Below are 15,786 nucleotides of genomic sequence, written 5' to 3'. Positions count from 1 at the left end.
CCGGGCTACTTGCTCCTTGTAATAAATATAGATCACGACACAGAAAGTTACGTGGTTCGATTTACTGAGGTAAATCTACGTCCACGGGAAGAAAGGAGGGCAAATTTGTATTGCTTGATCTGGATTACAGCTTACAATACTGACTTGCTATATGAGATTCGATATCTAGAGAGCTTAACCCTTGTCTATCTGATCTAAGTTTTATTTATACATTTGAACCAAGATCGTGGCTTGCAGGTTGACAACTGCTTCATACCACTAAATAGATCGTGGGTGTAGTGGAGGTCGTGGAGGTCCTGCATGGGTCCACTATCTCCTTGTTCGGTCGAATACTGAGACCGAACTGCTGAACTTTGCCGATCAGCTTTTGCCGATCTGAGAGTAGAGCTTGATTGGTTCTTTTGCCGATCTGAGAGTAGAGCTTGATTGGTTGGCTTTTACCGAGCTGTAGGCTGCGACCGAACTCTTTGGTTGTGCCGAACCGAACTGAACTCTTTGGTCGTGCCGAACTGATACTCTTTCTTGGGTTTTGGGCTAATGGGCCGTCCCTGCTATTGGGCTCGCCATTAGGGTTTAGTTGTTTAGTTCGTACCCCATCACTACCCGATCTGAGAGTAGAGCTTGATTGGTTCTTTTGCCGATCTGAGAGTAGAGCTTGATTGGTTGGCTTTTACCGAGCTGTAGGCTGCGACCGAACTCTTTGGTTGTGCCGAACCGAACTGAACTCTTTGGTCGTGCCGAACTGATACTCTTTCTTGGGTTTTGGGCTAATGGGCCGTCTCTGCTATTGGGCTCGCCATTAGGGTTTAGTTGTTTAGTTCGTACCCCATCACTGCACATGCATTTGTGTATAGCTTTGAACTGGAGATTAATAAAGAATTGTTTTATTAATTCTTCCGCAATTAATGCTGTTGAATGAAAACCACTGAGTTCAAGGCGAAATCATTTCTTACTCCTATTTTTACTTCCTTTTTAGCCAACTTCTTCTGTTCATGATTTTCTTTTTCCATGGCGGCCATTCAGAATACAACACTAAAACTGCAGCATTGCTTGTACCTCAGCTCGAATTCTTGAATCTTGATGTTCTATAACCTTTGTTTTATGAGTAAGCCTCTTTTTCATTCTTTCTTTCTTTTTCTTCTGCAAGCTTAGTGTTCTGTTAAATATTAATTCGTTTTCAATTTAAATTTTCTTGAAGTTGTTGTTCTTTTCTTCTGCAAGCTTAGTGTTTTTTTGTAAAATAATTCTTCTTTTATTTCGGAAATTTCTTGAATTTGCTGTTCTTTTTTTTCTGCAAGTTAGTGTTTTGTTAGAAATGGATTCTTTTTTTAATTTGGGAATTTCTTGAATTTGTTGTTCCTTTTTTAATTACTCTGTTTGTTAGAGGAGAGGTAGATGGTTTCCTAGTAGGAAACATGGATTTTGTGTGTTTGGTATCTGAATTTATGTTAGACCACCAAATCAATAACTGCAATTGTTTGCCCATTTTTTCATTTCTTTTTTTGGGGTCTTGGGTTTTTGATATTAGTGTTTCAATTGAGCTATTAATTTCATGTGTTTGCTTTGATTACTGCTTCCTACACATCAAAATCCAATCTTGTTTCCCACTAGGTTAGATTAACTGCAGTTCTTTCTTTATTTCCCTCTTTTTTAGTTCAATAGCTTTGTTGTTTGAGTACAGAATCTCAAATTGTATAAAATTATCTTCAAAAGTAGAATGCTTTAGTTATGAAATAGCATATGCTTGAACTATCTACAAAGAGGCTTAATCTCATTTATTTTTCTTAGTCTACTATGCAACTAGAATGAAACAAATGGCTTAAACCCAATTTCGCAGATTCAGCAGCAGAACTCGACTGCTCCAGTTGTTGGTTGTTTCAGCAACGTCGTTGTGATGGAAACTCGAAGGCTGCTGTGGTTTATGGCTTTTGCCTTTTCACTGGTTTTATTGGTTCAGTACATTGAACTCCCATATGGTTATGTTATATCATCTTTATTGTCAACTGGCAAAGCCGGAGTAGCAACAGCTGACAGTTTCTCAGCTAATGGGACGGGGGATCCAGTTAATCAGGCAGTTTCTGGTGGTCCGGATGCTTCTAGTGTGTCTCAGAATGTAACAGAGGTGGTGGGTGAGAAAAAGAAGCCAGACACGAGCAAGCACTCTAGTGATGCTTTTGGTGGTGATGAGCGTGTAGTTGAGCGCTCGTCTGGAGATTTTCTGGAGATGAACCTCTCCAACAAGAGTTTGGCTGCGGAAACAGGTAGTAATCAGCACAAGCACGAGCTGCCAATGTCGAGTGACACTTCTTCGAGAAACTCATCAATAGATAGCCTTCAAGGTGCAGATGCAGCTCCTCCGTCCATCAAAGATGATGACAGAGCTCCCCTGGTTTCAAGTCCACTCTATTCACCCTCCAACGCCTCGTCTCCAGTAAGAGAGAGGCCTAGTTTGACACACAGTCAGCTTTCAACTGAAGTCAGCAATTCAGCCATCAGAAGGGCTCCTAAGTCGACAAGGATCAAGGGAGCGCCCACTGTGGTCGTGCCAATATCTAAGATGAATGATCTTCTGAGCCAGAGCCGTGTTTCGTATCATTCTATGGTTTGTGTGGATTTAACTGGAATTTATGGCGTATATTGGTTAATTGCTGCTTCTTACTAGTGGTTTTTGCCATTTTAGAAAGCTAGGTGGCCTTCAAAAGCAGACGATGAATTGCTGAATGCGAAGAGACTGATTGTGAGCGCAGACTCTGTGGCGAAGAACCCTCGTGTCGACGTTAGCATCTACAGAAACTTCTCTGCATTTGCAAGGTATAATAAAGCAAGTTAGTTGTATGTGATTGATCTTCAATGTTCTTAACTATTATCAAGAATGCTGATCTGATCCTTGTATGCAGGAGCTACGAATTGATGGAGAAGACTCTAAAGATTTACATATACAGCGAAGGAGAAAGGCCCATTTTCCATGAACCCGAGCTCAATGGGATATATGCTTCCGAAGGATGGTTCATGAAGCAGCTGCAAGAAAACAAGCATTTTGTCACCAAGAACGGCGACAAAGCCCATCTGTTTTACTTGCCCTTCAGCTCACACGTGCTGCAGGAGGTTCTCTACGTGCCTGACTCCCACAGTCGTAAGAACTTGGTCCGTTACCTGAGTAGCTACCTCAAGAACATCACGACCACACACCGTTTCTGGGACAGAACCAATGGGACTGACCATTTCCTCGTTGCCTGCCATGATTGGGTACATCTCCTGATCTCAATAGTCTTTACGCTATGTAGTCGAATCGTTTCTCCAATTTTGTACATGACTCCCTAAATTGTCTTCTATTGTTTTTGCTCAGGCACCTGCAGAGACGGGGCGGATTATGAACAACTGCATCAGAGCTCTATGCAACGCGAATGCCAAGGGAGGGTTCCAGTTCGGAAAAGACATATCCCTACCTGAAACGTACGTACGAGATGCCAAGAGCCCTCTCAAGAGCCTCGGAGGGAAACCACCCTCCCAACGCCACATCCTAGCCTTCTTTGCAGGGAAAATGCACGGCTATCTCCGCCCCATTTTGCTCGACCACTGGGAGAACAAGGACCCCGACATGAAGATCTCCGGCAAGCTGCAGAAGGGGAAGGATCAGACCTACATCCAATACATGAAGAGCAGCAAATACTGCATCAGCGCCAAGGGATACGAGCCCTACACTCCGCGTGTTGTTGAGGCCATCTTTTACGAGTGCGTGCCAGTGATCTTATCAGACAACTACATCCCCCCGTTCTTCGAGACGCTCAACTGGGAGTCCTTTGCGGTGTTTATACTAGAGAAGGACATTCCCAAGTTGAAGAAGATCCTTGCATCCATCCCAGAAAAGAGGTATGTTGAGATGCAGCAAAGGGTGAGGTTGGTGCAGAAGCATTTTCTCTGGCATGATAAGCCTGTGAAGTTTGATATTTTTCATATGATACTTCACTCGTTGTGGTATACTAGGGTTGTGAACATAGGTGCTTAGGTCTAGGTTTAGCCGCACGAGGCCCCGGGTGAAGAGATGTACATATACATAGCATGTTCTACAAATATTCATTTCATGCTTCCTTCTTGATTTCTTTAATAAGTTTCTTTTACTCTAGTTTTTTAGTCGAGGAGTCTAACTGTTATGTACTTCACCCGTCTCATTATAAGCGACCTATTTGATTTGGGCATGCCAAATCCGCTAGATATCAGCTGCTGGGCCGTCATATCTTAATACTTAAAACTCCTATTATGGAACGGAGAGTAATTTTCTAATAGTATGAAAGAATACACAACAAAAAACTCTTATACGAATTGTGGGGATGCCAATTGAGGTGAGACAAAGTAAATGAAAACCGAATATTCGATCCGAACCGAACCTAAATTTAAGAGGCGGTTTGTTTTTTTTGTTTTTCTGTTCGGTTCGATTTAAACTTTGGCTAATATTGATTTTTCGGTTCGGCTCGAATAAAAAAACCGAACAACCAATTTATTTTTAACATTACATTAATAATAAATCATATAATACCTCCATCCACAAAAAATAGACCAGTTTTACTATTTTGGGCCGTCTACTAAAAATATATCAATTTCTAAATATGGAAACTTGTAAACATTTAAATACTACTCCTTCCGTCCCGACTAAGATGACACATTCCTGGTCAACACAAGATTTTAGGAGTTATTGGTTAAAGTGTTTAATTGGAGAGATAAAATGTGAGTGTAGATATTAAAATAGAGAGAGAAAGAAAGATGAATATTTTAATAGGAGTGAGAAAAAGCGGTTGAATGTATTAATTGGAGAGAGAAAGTTTTCAAAAAAAGAAATGTGTCATCTTAGTTGGGACAGACTAAAAAGGAAAACGTGTCATCTTAAGTGGGACGGAGGGAGTAATAATAATGTGGATCGCACAATCCAATAACACTATTTCTCTAATACTTCTTTTTTCCGTCTTTCTTATTTTACCAATTGCATATTAAAACGCTTGCAATAAACAATTAAGTCTATTTTTGGTGGACGGAGGTAATATCTAAATATAAACTCTATTTGTGTTATAATAGATGTAATAATATAATGTTTTTATAAAGATGTAATTGTTTGGATACGTTAATTGGTAAATACGATATAATTTTGGTAATATCTACAGAAAGTGGATTTTTGAATTTTTTATTATTTTTTATTTTTTTCAGATATATTGTGCAATTTCGGTTTTTTGAGCTCAAATTTTGTAGTTTGGATTTTTGTTTTTCGAATTTTTTTGATGTATCTATGAAATTTTGATTTTTCGGTTTGGATCGGTTTTTATTGTTCAAATTTCAATTTTTCATGTTTGGTTTTTTGGATAATTCGTTTCCGTACGGTATTCATTTTCACAAAATTTCACTTTTTCAGTTTAGCTTGGCCAAAAAAACCGAACGAGAAACAAATTACTCACCACTAATGGTAATCTAGTTGAGATTTATTTTTTGAAGTTACAAATTTACAATCCTAATCCTATAAAATCTTCATCTTACAAATTTACAATCTTAACCCTAAACCCAATATCCGACCTTGTTTCTAAATAGGTTACCTGAAAGGACCATGGGTGCGTAGGTGTCGTTCAAGCAAGGATATATCCTACTGGTCAGGGTAGAGATCCTAACTAAGCCTAGACCCAGGCTTCAAAGATTCCTCAACCCACTTCTACTGAGCAGTATGGTGGTGGTAAGGGTCGAATCCCACAGAGATGGTGCGTTAAAACTATTGTGGTGATATTCTGGATGGTTTGGTTAGTTACCACGCTTTGGGTTGAGACTTATCTAGGCTGGAATTTAAAGGTGGTACTCTACTGACTAGGAGGTTGGAAAGGTGTTGGACAGGTGGCTGTGTACGTGGAAATGGGGAGACATTTTTGTAACAGAAAATATTTGGAAGGTACGGGATTCTATTTTGGGCTAGACAGAATATTTAGAGGGTAGTGGTAGTCATGGTGACTAGGCCGACAGATCTGCAGATTATAACTAAAAGTAAAGGACAAAAAGCAAAAAACATCTAAAAAGCAAAGTGGTCCCCAACATTAGACATGGACATCTTCTTCTTCAACAACACAAACTAAAATCAGAAAATAATTCCAGATTCAACACGGAAACACAGTTTATCAATTCGCGAACACAGATCCACAAATAAGAACACCAAATCTGAAATCAAAACACAGAAACTGCAACTCCGCGTACTGGTCACCAGGAAACGAAACGCACTCGAACTAAACTTCACATGCAGCGATTCACTCCCGATCGAACAGTTCCACGTTTAACTAAGGAAATTGCGACGGAAACAAGGAAAGAAAAGATTCAGCACTTAAAACACCAAGGAACCTTAGATCTAAGCTAACTAGGCGGAATAGGAAGGAAAATAAATCAACACAATAACCGAAACGGAAATCAACTTCATAGCATAAACACGTTCAGATCTTCAACAAGTACTTCAAAAGCAGAAATTATCCAAAAGCAACAAAGATCCAACGTAAAGAAAGCAAGTAAATTAAACTACGAAAGCGAATAAAAGTATTTCGCCACTCCGGGCGATGGAATATCTAAGCTATGGTCTTGCTGGCTGGAACGGACGATTTGGAACTCCGGGAACATCTAGATCTTCAAGTGACCATGGCAGTGGCGAGGAACGAGATTCTGGACTGGGCTGAAAGACTAAACTCCGAGAGAACTCTCCTAAAAGTGATGATGATCCTTTTTCTCTCCAAGTGGCTTCCTTTTATAGGGAGGCCTACCCTTGATTTTTAGGGTAAGACCTTGCGGTGAAATGACTTCTTTGCCCTTAATTGTGATTGAGCAGTCCCAGCTATCCTCCTTCTCCATCTCGAGCCATTTTTGCATGTATACTGGTCAGTACGTAATCGTCCTGACGCCCTTTTCACTTGAAGTGTCTGAACTCTGCCTACTGGCTAGAACGCTTACCCTGCACGCTTAAGCAACTAGTTTTGCAGATATAATTCAATTATGCACATCATACTGACCCGTAACCTAGGCCTAGAATACGACTTATCAGTACCTGGATACCCGATTAGGGTATCGAGTCCCGATTTTTTTTGAAAATGACAGTGCGCGGCAGTAGATACAGCAAGCACTACTTGCTTGGGCATCGGACAAGGCAGCAGCAGTATGAGGGGCAGGGTGGGTGGCGGCCTTGGAGAGGGCATCGGCAGCATGGGAGGCAGATACAATGAACTTGAGAGAGAGCCGAGAGTAGGGTTGTATCTAATTGTGTTTTGGTTTTGGGTTGGGGGTACCCTAACCTCGACTCCCTTAAAATTTTTAAATTAAATTAATCATTTATAAAATTTAAATTAATTTTCAGGTAAATAGAAAATACTCGATACCCGAAAATCTACAAATCCTAATACCCAAAAACTAAAATTAATTTTCGAGTATCTGGTATCCATTACCTATTTTTTCGGACTTCAGAGGTATCTGATACCCAATATCGATTTGGGAGAGCCCTACTGAAGAGCGCAGGGCAGATGCCGCTAATAGTGTCCACAATAGGGGGCCGCGGCGGACTATAGCTGGGCTGGAGGGAGCCGCGGCGAGGGTAGCTGGATGGCAGGGAGCCGCATTTGCGGCGTGGAAAGGGCAACGGCGGTCAATTGCTGACCGCCGAGAGCCGCGGCACCGCCGGACGGTTTTTTTTTCCTTAATTTATTTCAATAAATACAACCTATTTCTCTCATTTTTTTCACACCATTCCAATCTCCACTCTAAAATTTTACTCAGCTCCACTTTCATAAAATGGATGACGGCAAGTATCAACGCGCGTTGGATGAGGCGTTTGACGCGGTGGTTGAAGAGGTGGAGCGGGAAGTACAAGAGGATGTTGAGCGGGAGGCGGCGGTCCCTCGTCTGATCCGTCGGCAGCGGACAATCCGACGTGACCATGTCGGGGCTAACTAGTGGTTGATGAATGACTATTTTGGTGAAAACCACCGTTATCCGCCAGAGCTTTTCCGTTGGCGTTTTAGAATGTCACAATGGCTCTTCCTCCATATATCGACGTCATTAGCGGGCGGTACAGGTGCTTCACCCATGGGGCTGGATCGGCATGTCGACGTTACAGAAGTCCACCGCTGCAATTAGGCAGCTTGCCTATGCCGGACCGGCTGACATGTTCGACGAATACCTACATATGGGGAGACGACTAGCCTTAAAGGTTTTAAGGCAGTTTTCTAGGGGCATCAAAGCTATCTTCGGTCCACAGTATCTACGAAAGCCAATCGTCACCGACTGCAGATACTGCTAAATAAGCACGGGAGGGTGCACTGTTTTCCAGGGATGATGGGCAGCATAGATTGCCTGCACTGGGAATGGAGGAACTGTCTGGTGGCTTGGAAAGGGCAGTTCACTACCGGCTTCAAAAGTAAACCCCCTTCGATGATTCTGGAAGCCGTGGCTGACTACCGGTTACGGATTTGGCATGCGTATTTCGGTGTTGCAAGATCTCACAACGACATCAACGTTCTGCAGTCGTCGCCTCTCTTCAATGAGCAGTGCCGGGGTGAGGGTCCAAAGACCAGCTTCGTGGGCAACGGCACGCAGTACAATAGGGGCTACTATTTGGCAGATGGGATAGACCCTCATTGGCCCGTATTTGTGAAGACGATCCGGCATCCAGTTGGTCCGAAGAAATCCTATTTCGCACAACGTCAAGAGGGTGCGAGGAAGGATGTTGAGCGAGCTTTTGGTGTGCTCCAAGCACGATGGGGCATTATACGGTGCCCGACACTAATTTGGAATGAAAACGATGTTGCTGGTATCATGTATGCATGTATCATATCGCATAACATGATAATAGATGATGAAGGATCGGATGCAGAGCGTTGGGAATCAGACGATGGTGCTAGTTCAAGACACAGTGTTGTGACCGCGCCCCTGCAAATGGGTGTACCACGCAGTAATGAATACTTGCTCCAAGCTTTCACCGATATGCGTAGGAAACATGACATATCCAGCTCCTGACCGATTTGGTTGAAGAGATCTGGGCACGTAGGGAAGCGGGCACATCGTGATATGAGCGGTGGTGTTGTTTTTTAAGTGTGATGTCGATAATTTTCGTTGTATGATTTTCCAATATTTGTAATACAACGAATATTTGGTTTTTTTCTAATTAAATGATTTTTTCTAATTATTCTAATCTAATTAAAATATACCAACAATTGATAAAATAATGTGATTTGTGGCTGTGGCGTGGCTGTTTATTGGGTTGGACAAGTTTTTGTGGTTGTGGAAGAGTTTTTGTGTCTGTGCCTTGGCGGAATCGTGGTTGGGCCACTCTATTGTGGACTCCATAGAGTCTCCACAGTGGTGCGGAACAGCAACGCCACAGCCACAAAAACTTGTCCAGCCCAGTAACAGCCACGCCACAGCCACAAATCACATTATTTAATCAATTGTTGGTATATTTTAATTGGATTGGAATAAAAATTATTAGACAAAAATAATTAAAAAAAACATCATTTACTTAGTATTCAGGAAATACCTGTAGTATTAAAAGAAAAGATAAAAGTCTAAAATTCAATTTAATAAATTTAATTTCAAGTCTCTCCCCAAAAATAAGGACTTCGAAAATGCACAAATTTAATACAAATTGTCCACGTTGTCTTCTTCAATCCTCTTACTACCTCTGTCCCACAAAGTTTGTCCCAGTTTGACCTGGCACGGTGATAGGGCTCGTTACAAGCATGGTTTTGTATGGTTTATTACACTAACATGGCTGATAATGTGCGAAAAGAGTGGTGAATTTGAGTGTGCAGGGGCTGTAAAGTGTAGAAGCGGCAAGTGCAGGAACAACTTGATCAACTAGGGAAAGGAGTAAAAAATGGCCAGAAATGAAGCTAAATTGATCAAGTGCGTACAAACAGTGAAGCATGCCCAGCCGACAAGTTGATCAAGTGGAGTTTACCACATAAAGTGATGAGTCAGAGGAAATAGAAGAAAAGATGTCATCTCAAGGGCATAAATGTCAAGATAGGATGGGCTTACCCTAGGGATTTGGGCCCAACATCATCCTATAAATATGGAGAGAGTGCACACAAGAAGGGAGTTCGACACCATCATCACCTTCAGTCACCTCATTTTCACCTTATTTTCATAGCATGGAGCAAGAAGTTAGCAGTCAGAGTCGCCGTTTCCACCTCTACTTTCATCTCTTCTTCCTCGTTAAGGAAGTAGGGACCTGGATCTGCCTAAAAGTCTTTGTAGTTGAGTTTTTCTTACACCCCGATGGGAAAACAATTTTCATTCTATTTTCAGTTCATCGCTTCCGTAGCTTAGTTATTTTTAATATTTTTTCTTCTAGTGGCTACTCTAGTTATCTTTCCATCGTTGATCGCTCTTTAAATACTTGTTCGGAATTCTGTTTTAGTTACGTTTATTGAAGATCTTTTATGAAATGAAGTTTTTGATGCAAGTTGTGTTGGATCTGATGTTCTCTATTTTGATTGCTTTCGTTAGTTTTAGTTCTGCTTTGTTTATGTTTTCTCGTAGGTAGATTTACATTTTAGTTCGTCAACTTGCACGAGAATAGGTTAGATACTTAGATATGTTTTTCTTTGCGTCGATTTCATATGGATATGTGTTTAATTTGTCCGATTTCTGTTTTTATGTTTGTTGCTCTGTTTAGATCTGCTTTCGTTGTTTTTATTTAGCTACTTAGCGAAGAAGAAGGTAGTAGTTTGTTAGAATTGCAGTCTCTGTCACCTTTTCGATGTTTACAGCTTTTTAGGTAGTGCGTTCATTTTGTGTCAGTGGTCCCAAGTTACTTTTACGTTCTTAGCTTAGTTGATCAAGTTACAATCTCCCAAATGTCTCAATCCCAACTCCACTCGCCTCCGTCTCTGTGGGATTCGACCCTTACTTCCCTTTACTAGTCTAATAGTATTGTGAGTTAAGGTCTTGAAGGTCCTAAGTCTCTCCGTTTGCGTACCAACGACCAGATAGTAGCCAGCTTGATCCATTGCTTGTCTAGCCTGATCAAGTGCGTGAACTCTATGTGCTTTTAATCTGTATTGTGAACTCTGAGTGCTTAAGCGACACTCTTCACACGGGTTTTAAGAAATTGTTTGACTTTGTATTAAATGGAGGGTGTAGTGGAATAAGGGTCTCATATTAGGAGAAAATAGAGGGGTGTAGTGGAATAAGGGTCCCACATTGGGAGAAATGGAAGGGGTGTATTTAATGTCTTTTTTTGGTAGATTCCAAATGTGACAAATTTTGTCAGACTGACCGAAATGGTAAAATGAGACAAACTTTGTGGGACGGAGGGAGTATCGTTTTCTTCAATTCTTGTTAATTTTTAAAATTAAATTAGTTATTGCAGCTCTACCTGAAGAATAGGAGAGAGAAGGCCTCTGCATTGCTTCAAATGGCTTCAATTTCTCTGCACGCAGCTCACTCCTTCCCTTCTACTCCACACACAAAACCCCAAAACCAACACTCTCTCACAATCTCACAAATCACCTCCAGTTTCCTCCAACGAAGCTCCAACTTCACCAAAACACCATAATCAAAACACTTATGAAAATTTTTAAAAAAATCAAAAATAATCCAGCGGCGCGCCGCTGGCGTTCTGCAATAGACCGCCGCAGAACTGCCGGAAGACCGCCCCTGCCCTGTCCACGCCGCAAACGCAGCTGAGCCCCCCGCCCCGGCGCCCCTCGTCCAGCAGTGGACCGCCGCGACTCCCCCACTGTGGACACATCTAATGAGGCAATCTTGAGTTCCAGTGTGGAAAGCCAGAGGGTATCACGTGATCGGCATCAATATCACGTGACCACGTCCACATATTTCGTTTTACCTGCTGTTGTAATTGTAAATCGTAAAGCTATTTCGTTGTCATTTTTTTTCAATTCATTTTTGCCCTGTCTTGTCTTTCGTAATCAGTTGAAAATCAAATGAGAAACCCACATTAAGGAAAATAAATGAACTTTGTTCATAATACAGGAGTAATATATAATGTTCTATAAACTCGGTATATGTATATGTTGATCAACGTGCTATATTGTCTACAATTGAGTCAACTAATTGTGTGACCATTAAAGAACATACCAAAACCCCCTAGGAAGCTGCCGCCTTCCGTGGCTGGGCTGCAGCCGACATTACACGCAAGCGGCTAGCGATCTCAGTAATGATGGCCTCATCACTGGATTCGGAGCCCCAAACACTGTTCCATTAGTAGTTTCCATTCTGAATCGCAATAGCTTGAATTGTCCGGCCTAAGTGTTTTTTATTCACAATGCCTCCTGCATATTGAATACAAGATTTGAATGTTTGCAAAATAAAAAAACATCCTACTGCCATTTTGCCTTTGGCTAAAGAGGATGCATGATTTAGCTACTAGTGGAATATTTCATAAATCCCCGCTGAATTCTTCAGAATTTGTGCAAAAAAATTACAGCTGAAATAAGCAGAAACTTCTCATATGGAAGATCAAGTCAAGAGCCATAGCAAGATGACACCAGGAGAAGATAAAAACATAATTTAACTCACCTAAAATCTAAAACCTGGTTAAGGAATACAAGATCTTATCACTCATTTAGTCTTGTAATCCATGCAGCAGTTACAAGACATATTAAGCCCTCGCCACTGAAATAAAAATTATTGGCAAGTGATCCTTAGAGAGTTTTTTGGATGGCTTTCATCAAATCCATCCTACTCTTTTGCCTAAAACACAGCACAGGCACATTTTGCAATTTCCTCATGTTATTTTCCAAGAAGCCATTCTCAATTTCGCAAAATAAATATTCCATCATTTATAGGTACCAAGCTGAATTCCATGCGTGTACACAGCAATTTAAGTTATTCATGACATCCATAAATGCTTCATACCACAACACAAAGAATGTATATGAGCTTGTGTTACAAACCTATGATAGCACCGTAATGCATGTTTGCATAAGGTTCCTCTCCAGTGAGTATCCCCACAAGACAATACCAAATGAAAAGACATCAACCTGCCACGCAAACAACAAAATCCAGAAATTATTAGACTGATAGCACATAAAAATTGAGATGCTATGGATCAAATATTATAAATATACTCATATACTCCTCCGACCCACAAAAATATGCACTCTTTCCTTTTTAGTCTGTCCCACTAGAATATGCACTTTCTAATTTTGAAAAGTCTTTCTCTCTAATGAAGTGGGACCTATTCTCCACTAACAATAGTTTAATTACTTTTCTCTCTACCTCTCTCTTACTTTACCAATTTTTCATTAAAATTTGTGCCGAACCCAAAGTGCATATTCTTTGGGGACGGAGGGAGTACTTAATTAGAACAGTTTTCATTGCTCTCTCTACTTTGCAGAGAATTTTAGAATAGTTAAAAAGTGTTGGTTTTGTAGGAATAAGGCTATAAGCCTAAGAAACTAGCTTATGTAATTCAATGCCAATGAACTAGCTTATGCAAAGAAGTTCCTCTTAACAGAGGGATGTTTCTAAACCCGAACTGAATGACAAATTATTATAAAAGCATATGAAGTCTCTGAATATCATAAATGATTTTCTAGATTTGCTATGCTATGAGGTCTGATTTGTGGAGGTAAATCTGTAGATTACAGGTGTTACCTTCTCAGATACTTTACTGCTGCTACCATTTAGTAGCTCCGGAGCCATCCAAGGCAGAGTTCCCCTAACTCACCAGAAACCAACGTATTCCGCTTTATTTTTGATAGACCAAAATCAGCCACCTGATAAATTACATAATAATATCAGAATACTGATTGGTGAGTCAGTGACGTCAAATACTGATGACGATGAATGGTAGAGAAGATTCCAAAAGGGTAACTCTGGAAATATAATACTTAATGAGGAATGATGAAAGCTAGCAAAGATATCAATAATCTGTGCAAAAGAAGAATAGGTTCCCATGTAGATGACCTTGCATATTGGTCTTGAAGGATCTTTCAAGTTGACAAGCAAATTGTCACACTTCAGATCAAAGTGCACTATATTCTTTGAGTGCAAATATTCCATCCCAAAAGCTGCATCCATGGCAATTATAAGTCGTTTCCGGCGATCAAGGTGTCTGAAAAGGTATGTTAATAAACATTGAGTGAATGAAAGCTATCGCAAAAGTGGAATGAATGCATAATTCCACATTAATATTTTGATGCCAATGCTTTAAGTCAACATAATAATATAAACATAGAATGAGTAATAGGCTCCTGATTGACTTGAATAGTTGCAACAGCTCAGTTGAAAGTAATACCTATCTTTACGGAGTAAAACATGTCGCAAAGATCCATCAACATAAATTCTGCTACAGTAGCCAATGTACCCCCTGGTCCATCTTGTACAACACCATAAAATGCTACCACATTTGGGTGGTGAAGCTTTGAAAGAATATCTGCTTCCCTCCAAAATTCATTGGTCTGAAAGTGTTGAGTTATTTAATAACAATGCCAGCAAGGCCTAATATACATTTGTGATAAAAATAACTTAAATAAAATTAAATAAGAAAACATTGATAGAATCAGTTCAAGAGAAAATCAATAATGTTTCACACCTTTAAGAATATATTGAAAGGACAGAGAATTTTTTTGTGATAGGAACTTTAAATCATGTACCAGTCGCTCTTGCTCTGATTGTCTCCCGGTGAAGCAGCTTTTCTTTATGCGCTTGATTGCTACATCTGAACCCCTCCATTTTCCATGATATACAGTTCCAAATGTGCCAAACCAAGTTCCCTCAGTTCTTCTAGATCTGCATCTTGTATAATCTGCAAATCATCCATCACATAGTTACAGATTCATAATTAGTGATTACAGACAACTTAGCCAAAAAGTTACACTGATATTCAACAAATTCATTATTCTTTATTCCAATTAATTTCGTGATTGAAAATGAAGATAAGAAATGTAAATTAGCAAATATTCAATGTTGAATACTTTAACAGATACCAAAGCATATCACTTTCAACAATATACAGAATACAAAATTGTTTTGCAAGATAGCAATAGCATGGGATTGCAACCAATTTAACTTACCATTTCATGCTATTGTTTGAAGAATGGTTATAAGGGCAATAATTAAGACTAACCTGCAATGAGTTGATGTCAAAATCTTCCAAGGACAGTTCTAGAGGAGGCAAGTCAATATGTTCAATCCCATCCTGAAATATTAATAAAGTTACAAAAAGCTCCATTAGAGCAGTATTGAGCATAAAATAATTATTTCTGCATATTCATCAGAAAAGGTACCTCATAGTCGGAATCTGGAATTCTCATATTATCCGTCAAATCACTATACTGAACGCCCTCGTTGACTTTCGCTTGTGGTGCATCATAATTAGAATGAAGATCCATAGAGTGAGGTCGGTCTCCAAGCGGTGAATTTTTCTGATCATGTTTGCCATAATTCTCCTGGAATTCTTGGTGACTAGGAGGAATTCCATCTCTTGTAAGAGGCACAAAGTCATATGCCAAAGGTGCCTCTTCAACCATTGTATTTGCATAGGAATGTATAACATGGTCTTGATCAATGAGAGAGACATCCCTTCCCAAAAACTCATCCCCTGCCAGCCTCTGGAAGAAGGACCAGTGCTGTGGTTCATGGTTTTCCATATTCACGCTCAAACCAGCTCCATCTTTAGGTACATGACCAATATCAGATGAGTTATCAGAAAGAATAGCTTTTGAAAATATATCGGAAAGAAGATTACGAGGGAACCGATCATTGATATCAATAAGTATGTCTCCTTGCTCAGTTCTGGGTATAGCAGCCTTGGATTCT

General features: G+C 40.3%; 2 protein-coding genes and 1 pseudogene across 2 annotated transcripts; 2 read left to right on the top strand and 1 right to left on the bottom strand.

Annotated features, from left to right (window-relative positions):
• The first annotated feature begins 925 nt into the window (after nt 1-925).
• Nucleotides 926-4,123, top strand: LOC121791070 (probable glycosyltransferase At3g07620). The gene is made up of 5 exons (XM_042189122.1): nt 926-1,105; nt 1,838-2,602; nt 2,681-2,811; nt 2,898-3,246; nt 3,347-4,123. Exons 2-5 carry the CDS (start codon nt 1,895-1,897, stop codon nt 4,004-4,006), a joined length of 1,848 nt encoding a protein of 615 aa, XP_042045056.1. The 5' UTR covers nt 926-1,105; nt 1,838-1,894; the 3' UTR covers nt 4,007-4,123.
• Nucleotides 4,124-8,331: 4,208 nt separating this feature from the next.
• On the top strand, nt 8,332-9,012 carry LOC121791068. The gene is made up of 2 exons (XM_042189120.1): nt 8,332-8,707; nt 8,849-9,012. The coding sequence occupies exons 1-2, from the start codon at nt 8,332-8,334 to the stop codon at nt 9,010-9,012; spliced, it is 540 nt and encodes a 179-aa protein (XP_042045054.1).
• A 3,071-nt stretch (nt 9,013-12,083) lies between these two features.
• Nucleotides 12,084-15,782, bottom strand: LOC121791067 (annotated as a pseudogene).
• Nucleotides 15,783-15,786: the final 4 nt, after the last annotated feature.

This window comes from Salvia splendens, unplaced genomic scaffold (genome assembly GCF_004379255.2).
Source record: "Salvia splendens isolate huo1 unplaced genomic scaffold, SspV2 ctg712, whole genome shotgun sequence".
Lineage (NCBI taxonomy): Eukaryota > Viridiplantae > Streptophyta > Magnoliopsida > Lamiales > Lamiaceae > Salvia > Salvia splendens.
The sequence above is the reverse complement of the archived record's forward strand: the minus strand, read 5'-3'. Positions and strand labels throughout refer to the sequence as shown.